The sequence below is a fragment of the Vicia villosa genome, linkage group LG4 (genome assembly GCF_029867415.1).
Source record: "Vicia villosa cultivar HV-30 ecotype Madison, WI linkage group LG4, Vvil1.0, whole genome shotgun sequence".
Lineage (NCBI taxonomy): Eukaryota > Viridiplantae > Streptophyta > Magnoliopsida > Fabales > Fabaceae > Vicia > Vicia villosa.
This window is the reverse complement of record NC_081183.1, coordinates 169632949-169644122: the sequence shown is the minus strand read 5'-3', so window position 1 is coordinate 169644122 and position 11174 is coordinate 169632949. Positions and strand designations below refer to the sequence as shown.

The following is an 11174-nucleotide window of genomic DNA, read 5'->3' as shown; positions in this document are numbered from 1 at the left end:
TGTTTTAATTGGTTTCTTTTGGTGTGTTTTTGAGTTTTGGATGAGAATATTGATGACAAGTGTGTAGATTTATGTAGTATATAGGTTTCACATTTAAGTTGAGAAGATATGACACAATTGTATATATGCAAGTTGCCATGCTGCATCACCAGTCAAAACAAACGAGCTTATTGCTTCATGTTTATGATTCTGGTAGTGTCAAAAGTCAAAATAAAGATGATAAATCAGCTAGCTACATATACAGTTTATTAGCCCAGAAATATATTGTATTGCATGGGAAAAATTCAAACAACAATTCTTGTGTTAACAATCAGGTATTTGATATGCCCCTGGTATGAGATTCCTTTATACTTTGTTCTCAAAAAGATCTATTCTATATGTCATTTTTGTACATTGTAAAGAGTTTTATTAAACAACTGTTACTAATAACTTTGTACTATTATATTTTAACAATAATTATAGAAAAAATATTTCTAATATATTTTGAACTTATGTTTGAGTTTAATTAATGGCTCGGTAAAATAATTATACATGTTACTATTTATAGTATAATATTTAGAACACTCACCCTAGTTACATGCTCCCTCGTATGATCGAATACGAAGACGTTCTTCTTTTTACAAGTTTGGCCTTGTGGTTGGTTCATAAACTCCCAATCTCGATATATGCTGCTGATATATGCTACTATCAACATTACTCATGAGGGACACACAACATTGTCCGTCAGGCGAACACCACGTCCGATATAACTATGTTGGACTAAAAATTACTGTAGCAATAGATGTATCAACAAAAACCACGATATAACAAGTTTAATTCTCATACTCACAAAAATTGTGTTAACCTCGTACAAGAACAAGGTGAGTGCACTTGTAATATAATGCATTGAGTGAGGAACAAAACGGGAGACGCGCAAAGCGCGTTTGATTGGTTGTTTGGATAATAGTGTAAATTAGAGAATTGTTAATTAGCATTGACAAATATAATAAAAATGATTATAAGTTCGCCTTTCGAATTATCTATCCGTAGATGTGAGAACTCCTATGATTGTCTCTATAATAAATCTGATTTAATTACGGCATTTTACAAAACATGAAATTACAACCTTGCAACCCCCAATATTGGGAGTTTTCATTCACAAAGCAACCGCAAATACTAGGAGTCTCCAATCGCTACGATAAAGGTTTTGTAACACGTAAAATTAGACAAATGGTCGAGATTACGTTGAGTCAATCACTACAATCTCATATTTCTACCAATTAGAAAAACAAATTACGTTGAGTCTGGTTGCGCTCTAGATAAATTTTCCAATTCCGTAGACGGGAGAAAACATTAAACCTAAATAAAATAAAATAATTATAATCAAAAAGTAATTTCAGAAGCAGTCATAAAAGGTTATACTGAATTACATGTTTAGGGTAGAATCATCTAAAGGAAACCTAATTTAAAGGGACTAGCCACTCATCTCCTAAAGGGATTCATGAATTTTACAATTTAAAAGTAAATATAAAGACTTACAATGAGGAATAGGGATGGCAATGGGCAGGGTATGGGTAGGGTACTATAGTACCCATCCCCATACCCGCGGTTAGAAAAAATCCCCGTACCCGAGCCTATACCCGTTTGGGTAACAACTTTAGCACCCGTACCCGTGCCCTCTGGGTATGTATGTACCCATACCCGTACCCATTACCCGCATTTCTAATAAAAAATAAGTATATCAACTATAAAATATCATATCATTTTAAGTTTTTAGTATCATTTAAATATTTTCAAAAAACTTATTGTTAAATTATGAAATAAACAAACATTTATGTTACATAAGTAATGGTTTAGCATCGATGTATTTTTGAAAATTGATAGATATTTATTTTAATATAATAATATAAATCAAAATGTATAAATGTATATGTTGTGCGGGTATGGGGCGGGCTGGGTACTAAGTTGCCCATACCCGCACCCATACCCGCTTATTTAAGTGGATAATTACCCGAGCCCGTGCCCGTACCCATTTATGCGGATTTTTACCCTACCCATTATGGATATTTTTGTGGGTACCCGCTGGGGATGGGCCAAATTGCCATCCCTAATGAGGAAGAAGAAACTCTTAATGATAGTATCCGTTTTTCACCTTTCCTTATCTTAGAAAAACACCTTAGACTCTCTAAAATCAGACCCCTAATAACTAAATTCATTTTACTACTTAGACCATTTACAATGGGGGTGTTGAAAAAATTATTCAATAGTTGAATGTCTACAATGGTTTGTTGAATGAGGTGTTTAATGTGATGTGAATTAATTGGTGTTGAAAAGATTCAACATGTTGAATGAGAAAAAAGTGGGGCCACATGCAACACTTTACACAATTTTATTGGTTGTTGTGATTATTTAGATTTTATTTTCTTTTAATCATTTAAAATTAATTATTTCATAGTAAATAAATTTTTTATTTATTTTTATTTTTATCAAAATTCATTATTTTTTTCCCTCTATAAATAGAGACTTGGTTCATTTGATTTGGACTCATAAAAAAAATTCACTTTTAATTGATAATAGATATTAATATATAATCATAAAAACAAAACTTTAAAAGAAAATAAGAATATGATGTGGGGTAGGGTGTTGAATTTTATTAAACAAAACCATTGTAGTGAAAAAAAATTGAATAGGTGCTGAATTATTAGGTGGAAGAGAGAGAAGATGATGTGGAAGATAAAAAGTGAAAAAGTAGGGTGTTGAATAATGTAACCATTGTACATAGTCTTATAAGTAAAATTATGATTTTGCCATATCGCGCTGCGCCAAATCCTAGTCGCGTCGCGATTGATCTATTAAAATGCTTCAACGCTTCACCAGAAAGTTGGGACCGTGACACTATCATTATGGGCGTGCCACTTTGACCTTCTAGGTTTGATAACACCATTCTGCCTTGTAGGTGCACCACAATTTTGATTATGTAATTGAGTTTTCATTTCAGGCATAATGTTTGGATCGTGTCAATGAGTTTTTTGAACGCCACTATTATTTGATGATGTTTAATCGGATATCTTTGCTTATGGGGAGTGCCTTGACTTTCATGCTTCTTGTACTTTTTTATTTTCTTTCGTTCTTCGTGTTCCATCTCTCCCATTGTTCTTCATCATATATTTCATAGTAAAACAGTATGAAATTTGTTTGATTAGAATGATTTTAATATAGTTTGGTCTTTTCCTCGAATCTTTGGATTTTTTATTAAAATCTACAAAAGAAAAGTGCATCAATAGTAAAGAATTCTTAAAAATAAAAAAATTTAAGTACTAAAAACATAGTGTGACGGACTGTTACGACCTATTCCAATTTCCCTTATATGGAGGAAGGGTTAACCCATGATGCCCTAGGGCTTGCCAACTTGGATAAGACAATCACCCTCATGTTCTGCGTTACGAGGATATTTCGTAAGATGTGAAAGAGATCACAATTTCGAATCAAACATTTAATGTGGATGTTCACAAGTCATCTACTTTCACTCAACATGTCTCTCGCCCCATTTTCAAGATAGTGACATGTTTGGGAATTCAAGACGGCGAAGAAGAACGGTCTATAGGCCCATTACCATATGCCAATTCTAGCTTCCATCACAATTCTAGCTTTATACATGGTAGCTAGAACTTGGGGAAGCTGTTCCGAGTCAGTCAATTCACGGCCCATTACCATATGCCAAATCCAAAATACCTTCGCAGGAGAACAATGAACATGTAGAGCTTCGTCAAAGACCGCACACCGAATCTCGCTCATTATCACTGGATCCAATCCGACGGTCTCCTACATTCCACGCTCAACCAATCAGAAGCACTTTTAACCGCCCATCGTATATAAGCTCATATACACGCCATAACAGGTACAATTTTCTTTCATTCTTGCAAGTTACACCTCTTTGACCTCTCTGACTTCGGCGTTGGAGTGTATCCTAGTAGACACCCCCGCTCTGTCGTACCAAAGACATGCACCACTGCATCGATAGAGCTTGATAACTACACGTCATCAATCTTTTGTTCCACACCGGGATAGGTTCCAAAAATTTGAACATTAAAATGAATTTGAGTCATAACTGGTCTAATTTTAACTTGAAAACATAAAAAGGATCCAACTGAGTTTACAATAATTGATCATACACTGTTAATCTAAACTGATGACAAGCCATCATAACAAATGCCAAACCAGAAATGAATTTTAAACTATAGGCTGATTTATGCATAAACAAATGTCAAGCTGAAAACATATTGGATTAAGCCAGAAACATATTGGCATTTGTTGTTGAGTGCAACAGTTCCTGAATGAAAACATGTTATACATAGGGCTTTGGCTTGTAATTACTTTGGTTGCAAGCTTCTAGTTACTTGCACTTGTTTATGATTTTTTGGTTTTCTTTTTATGTTTAAATCTGTTCTACCATATTTCTGGTTTGACAAACCTAATCACAAGCGTAACTACATAAACTGTGATAACAATTGAATTACACTCTTAACAGAATATGCTCAAAGGCAAGTTAACATGGTTGCCATATCCTTATTTCATTGTTCCATTGATTATTAATAAAACGCATCGAGTTTATTTCCCTAAAAGATGCATCGAGTTTATTTCCCTAAAAGATGCATCGAATTACTCCGTGTTACATGAAGTTATTATATTCACTTGCATCTTGGAAGAGGAGAACCACACAAACACTTGTTATGAGAGAAAGAACTCTTACCCAAGGCCTGCAATATGCCACCCCTTGGAATCTCACCACATAGTCTATTGTAACTCACATCCAACCACTCCAAATTCTTCACCCCCTCAGGAAGTTTTCCATAAACGCGATTATGACTCATATCCAAATGCTTTAAGTTCTTAGGAAACTCTAGTCCTCCCATATCAAACCTTAGCTTGTTCCACGAAAGGTCTATCGTTTCTGTCTTTTTCGTGAAACCAAAAAACATCGAGGCATCACCTTCAAACCTGTTATAAGACAAGTCAACAACCAAAGAGTTCAACCTTGCCAATGAAGAAGGGATTGGACCTGTTAACTCGTTGTTTTGAAGGTACATTGCTTCAAAATTAGGCAAGTGGAAGAGGTTAGAAGGAAGTGTCCCGGAAAGGCGATTCTCTGAGAGATCCAAGAAAGTGAGGCTTTTCAGTTTGCCAATGATGTTTGGTATTGGACCTGATACACCAGTTTTTTTGATTGTAAGGGATTTGAGATGGGTGAGTTTGGTTATGGAGTGAGGGATTGAGCCAGTAAGGTGTTGTAGGTTGTATATAAGAATGTTCTCCAAGTAAGGTAGGTTACCTATAGAAGGTGGAAAAGGAGAAGCAAGGTCATCGTTGCTTTCGAAAAGTAGAGAGTAGACACGGTTGCTAGAAGGTGCGCAAATAACACCATACCAACTAGAGTCACAACAATTTGTGTTTGGTTTCCATGAAGAGAGAAGAGTTGGGTTGTTGAGTTCTTTCTTAATTTGGAGAAGGGCTTTTTGGTCTTGTGGGTGGCATCCTTCTGAGAGAGATGATGCAAAATGAGAGAGCAATATTAATAGGAGAAACAACTTAGTTGCCATTGTCTTAGTTGGTTTGTGTGTGTATTTTGCTTATGAGTTTTGGATGAGAAGTATGTAGGTTTATATATATATATATATATATATATATATATATATATATATATATATATATATATATATATATATATATATATATATATATATATATATATATATATATATATATATATATATATATATATATATATATATATATATATATATATATATATATATATACAAGTTGTCATGCTATAACAGTATTCAAAACAATTGAGCTTGTTGCTCCATGTATATGATTATTTGTTAGTTGTATTTGAGATGCTCATGGTTTTATTTTCATTTCTTGTAGGAGAAAACATTGGAGACATTGATGTGTCCTCAACAGCATGTTTTAGTCAAAATAAAGGTGATAAATCAGCTAGCTACATATAAGGTTTTAGAAGCCCGGAAAAGCATATTCTATGAGCTACAAGCTAAGAGCAATTCCTACCTCATGCAAATCAGATGTTTGCTACTAAATTGTAACAACTTCCCCGTTGATTCACGATTTTATCCTACCATTTTTATATAACTAGTTTTTACACCCATACAACGCACATTGAAAAATTTATTAGAATAATATAATATATTTTAAATATATATCATATTGGTCGGGGCTTTAAGAGTCTCACATCTAATATATGGCTTAAACATGTGTTTATAAGTGGGACAATCATCACTCTACCAGCCGATTTTGTATGGATGAGTTAGGTCCAACCACATTTCTTAGCATGGTATCAGAGTCTGATTTAAGATCCGGTGCGTGAGGGGGCCTAAACATGTGCTTATAAGTGAGTGTAATCCTCACTCTACCAACCGATTTTGTAGGGATAAGTTAGGTCCAACCACATTTCTTAACATGGTTTAAGATCCGATTGGGCACCTATTATGATTTCTGCCATTGGACCACCCACCACTTATTTCCACGCTCCAGTTGTCTTGTCCTGGACGTAAGAGGGTGTGTTAAGTGGGACCAATCCTCAATCTACCAGCCAGTTTGATAGGGATGAGTTAGGCTCAAGGAAAAGAACTATGTTTACATCCAGATTCTACCTACCACTACCAGATGTATCAGTGTTTCACCTTGATGTCCATAGCAGCAGCTGGTCGGGGCGAGGTGTTAGCACCAGAAAATTCTACTAAGGAAATAAAATATTCTGGGAAGTAGTTCAAAAGTGTTATGCAAAATCCTAATAATAATTTTTTTTAAATAAAAAAAATCATATTTTTTTAAATTGAGGGAGTATAGAGACGATTAACCAACTTCATATCTTTATTAACCAATATTTTAAATTTTATTAACCAACTTCGTAGCTACTAAAAATTTAGGCACTTTATTAAACAACTTCATAACTTTATTAACCAATTTTTTACATTTTATTAACCAACTTTGTTTTACTACTAAAAATTATTTTTAAAAGTGTTTATTAACCAAATTCATCACTTTATTAACTAATTTTTTACATTTCATTAAACAACTTCATTTTTTTTTAAAATTATTGTTCATATATTGTTCACGATCACTCTTCACATAATATTCATAAAATAAATATTTTTAATTTTTAAAAAACATTGTTCAAGAATAGCACACCAGTTTCTAAATATCTCAGTTTTGGTCGACATTGATTTAGAAGAGATACATTCGTACTCGTAGAACCGCTGACTTGTTTTGACTTTTGACTACTACTTTTCTAGACATCTCATTATGGTGAATTCTTATCTACCCAACTCAAAAAGTTGGGTAAGATTACCTCCTTTGTAAAATTCTTTGAAAACAACAAACATTTGTACTATTTTAATAAATAATTAAATGTCTTAAATGAGATGAAATCATGTGATTGGTTGGAGGTACACTACCCAACTTTTTGTGATGGGTAGAGAAGTTGTCCCCTCTCATTATATATAGCATTCGCAACTTGCAAGCCAAAACCAATAGCCGTCAAACCACTACCATCTCAAGCTAGCTCTATATAAACCAACAAACCCCTCATCCATTTCTCTCATCCCAATCTACAAATAACAAACAAAAACCCATACCAATCAATGTCCACCATTATAACTAACTTGTTTCTTCTTTTCACATTCACATTCCTCTCTCAAACTACACCCTCTCTCTCCAAAAGATGCCATCCAGAAGATGAAAGAATCCTCCTCCAAATCAAAAAGGAATTCAACAATCCATCTCTTCTCTCCTCATGGAAACCAAACACCGACTGTTGCAACTTCAACTGGTACGGCGTTGGTTGTTCTGCCTTAATCAACGAACGTGTCGGTTATCTCAGTATCTCAAATGACACAAACCTTTCTTCTCAATTTCCTCCATCCATCGCTAACTTACCTTTCTTAGAGGCACTATTTATCTTCGATTTACCAAATCTCACTGGACCAATTCCACAGTCTATAACCAAACTCACCAAACTCAAATACCTCACAATAAGCTCAACCGGCGTAACAGGTCCAATACCGAATTTCACAGACCAGTTTACAAACCTAGTAAACTTGGATCTTTCGCATAATAACCTCTTTGGAACACTCCCAACTTCACTATACAAATTACCTAGTCTTTCTGGTGTTCTCTTTAACAACAACAATTTAACAGGTACAATCCCTACAACGTATGGTTACTTCAATAACAGCAACGTGGCTTCTTTGGATCTCTCTTACAACAAACTCTCGGGGAAACTTCCTATTTCACTGGCCATGTTGGATATTTACGTTCTTGAATTGGCTTATAATAAGTTTGAAGGTGATGCTTCTATGCTTTTTGGTTCCAACAAAAAGACATTGGTAGTAGACATTTCGGGGAACCGTTTTGCTTTTGATTTTGGAAGAGTTGAGTTGTCTCAAACCATAACAACGTTGGATGTGAGTCACAATAAGATCTATGGTAACTTTCCTATGGCAATGGAAAATGTAACGTTTTTGAATGTGAGCTATAATAGGCTATGTGGTGAGATTCCAAAGGTTGGATATTTCAAAACTTTTGATGTTTCTTCATTTGTTCATAACAAGTGTTTATGTGGATCTCCTCTTCCCAGCTGCAAGTAATCATTGTAAGGACTAAGCTGTTGATTTATGATCAGTGCATATTTATGCACATTCTCCTATATTTTTACTTAGGCATTTCTTTACTTTACCTTGTTTATTTTTCTATTTTAATGTGTTTTTATAAATCAGTTTATTTTTGCACTTATTTGATTTTCGCAATCTATTTTCAGCATTAGCAGTCTGCACTAAATTGATCATAACTGGAGCTTCGGGAATCGGATCGACGCGTTCTAATAATCGCCGGAAAGCTAAGAGAAAGAGCTACAACTTTCGTGTTGGAGTCAAAGTCAGATTCGGAGCGCATATTTTCCAGAATTTCGTTTGAAGCTGCAGCATTAGTTTTATTTAGTTTTGGATCATTAGTTTATGGGCTTGGGTTATGTTTTTGACCCAGTTTGAGTTAGTAGAGAAGAAAACCTTATTTTGTTTTATAAGGGTTGGCAGCCGCTAGAATAGGGGAGACCTTTTTTGCCACAAATTTCACTTTTGGTTTCATGATTAGAATGAAGAACTAATTCCCGAAGGCAAATCCTGCTGCTTATGGGTTCCATTGCTTTGAGGTTATTCTAATACTAATTTAAATTCGATTTCTGTTCAATTCTTTTCTATGAAATCATTTGCTTAATTTGATTACAATTGTTTGCTTAATTCGATTGTTGTTCATAGGATAGAATTGATTAAATTCGATTGTATGCATGTTCCTAAATTTAATTGCGTGTTATCGTTTGCTTAATTCGTTAACTCGTCATATTCTTAACCGTTTGCTTAATTCGGTAAATAGGAACATAAATCGTATGATTTTGATAAGCGCTTGTCTGATTAATCTCATAATCGAATAGGATCGAAGCCGTTTAGGGGTTGGTGTTATTATAACCGATGATAAGTCGGAACCCGAATCAGTAGGATTAGTCGTTTAGCTTATTTTGATAATCACTTATTTTACTTTGTTTTATAAATTGATTCTAAAACAAACCCCCATTATCGTTTTTAGTGTTAGTTAATAAAATCAAGAATCCTTGTGAGAACGATATTCGAGTTGTCGTTACCGCTAAACTACATTTTCAAAATACTCGTTTTTGATCTGTGCGCGACAGCGGATCAAATTGGCGCCGTTGCCGGGGATTCTTGTTGTTATTAACTGATATTAGAGTCATAGGTTTAGTGTTTTTGCTTGTTTTTTTTTGTGTTTGTTGATTTTCAGGGTTGCAATACCGGTTGCAGTACAGTGATAAGTTTTCCAGCATATCGAGTAAGTTTTGAAACCTACTGTTTCAATTTGCTCCGATTTTTTTCCAGAAAATCAGAAAAAATCGAGGAACAGTACTCATTTAGAATAGAATTCTAAAAGATTTCGAACCTAAAAATCGCAAATTCCTCTTTTTTCTATTTTTAATTAATTTTTTACTGTTTTCATAGTGTCAAAAAATTCCAAAAAAATTCTCAAAATTTTTATTTGTCTTCATTAGATTAAATTTCGTGCTTTTGTATTTTTTTGAATTTATTTTAATCATATTTGTTCTTTCGTGTCAAAAAAAATGGGAGACTCATTGGATCAGTTGGCTTATCTTATTAATTTGATGGAAGCAAGAGAACATCAATCGTGCTATCAAAATCATATTCCACTTGTGATTTGCAATATTTGTTCTTCAAATTTTCATGGTAATGATGCATGTCCTATGTTGTTAGATACTAATTTTTATGGTGAGGCCCAAATGGTAGGTGATCTTCAAGGACAAAACTCATACATTGAAGAGCAGCCTATTTGGCCATATCAACAATTTCAACAAAATGCATCATTGAAAGCTGACACACAATCATATTTGGAAGAAATTATTAAGGAAATGGCTGAAAATAATAAGAGAATGACTGAATATAATTTGCAATTTCAACAACATATGCAATCTATATTTCCAGTTAAAAAAGTCCAAGGTGAACAAATAATCTCAGGTGTCCATCAAATTCAAGAGAACGTGATGTTTCATGATGATGTACAACCTGTTGCATCATTAGAGTTAACACGATGTGATACCAGTCTTGATGAATTTCCAGGTGAGCCCATTAAAACAGTGTTTGTTTCATATGATGAACTCATAGAAAGAAACAAAAATTCAAGTGAATGCATGAAAGAGATTATGCCACAAAATTTATTGAAATATGATTTGGATGAATTATATACTTCTCTTGAAGTAGATAACTCTCTTGAAATTTTTGCTTGTGAATGTGGTGTTTGTAATGTTTGTTTTGAGATCAGTGTAGCCATTTCAGGTGAAGATAGTTTGATGCTGACAACCACTTGTGCAGAAATTCTAGCAAATTCAACAACTCTTGAATTTGACACAAAAAATGTGGATTTTTGCCATAAGCAACCATTGTCCATAGCGGAATTTTTTTGGGTGGAAATTCTAATTAAGCCACACAACATGGAGTTATCTTTCACCATTTGTGCATCTCTTCCACCTATTTTATCTGACTCACAAGCTAAATGTGGATTTTCTATTTTTCATACTTTTGTTATTGCAGGTTTACCAT

The 11174-nt window shown here is 34.0% G+C and overlaps 2 protein-coding genes across 2 annotated transcripts; one reads left to right on the top strand and one right to left on the bottom strand.

Annotated features, from left to right (window-relative positions):
* Positions 1-4600: 4600 nt before the first annotated feature.
* LOC131600243 (polygalacturonase inhibitor-like) lies at positions 4601-5589 on the bottom strand. The gene has a single exon (XM_058872433.1). The coding sequence runs from the start codon at positions 5574-5576 to the stop codon at positions 4668-4670; it is 909 nt and encodes a 302-aa protein (XP_058728416.1). The 5' UTR covers positions 5577-5589; the 3' UTR covers positions 4601-4667.
* Positions 5590-7547: 1958 nt separating this feature from the next.
* LOC131600242 (polygalacturonase inhibitor-like) lies at positions 7548-9243 on the top strand. The gene is made up of 2 exons (XM_058872432.1): positions 7548-8650; positions 8816-9243. The coding sequence occupies exon 1, from the start codon at positions 7641-7643 to the stop codon at positions 8643-8645; it is 1005 nt and encodes a 334-aa protein (XP_058728415.1). The 5' UTR covers positions 7548-7640; the 3' UTR covers positions 8646-8650; positions 8816-9243.
* Positions 9244-11174: the final 1931 nt, after the last annotated feature.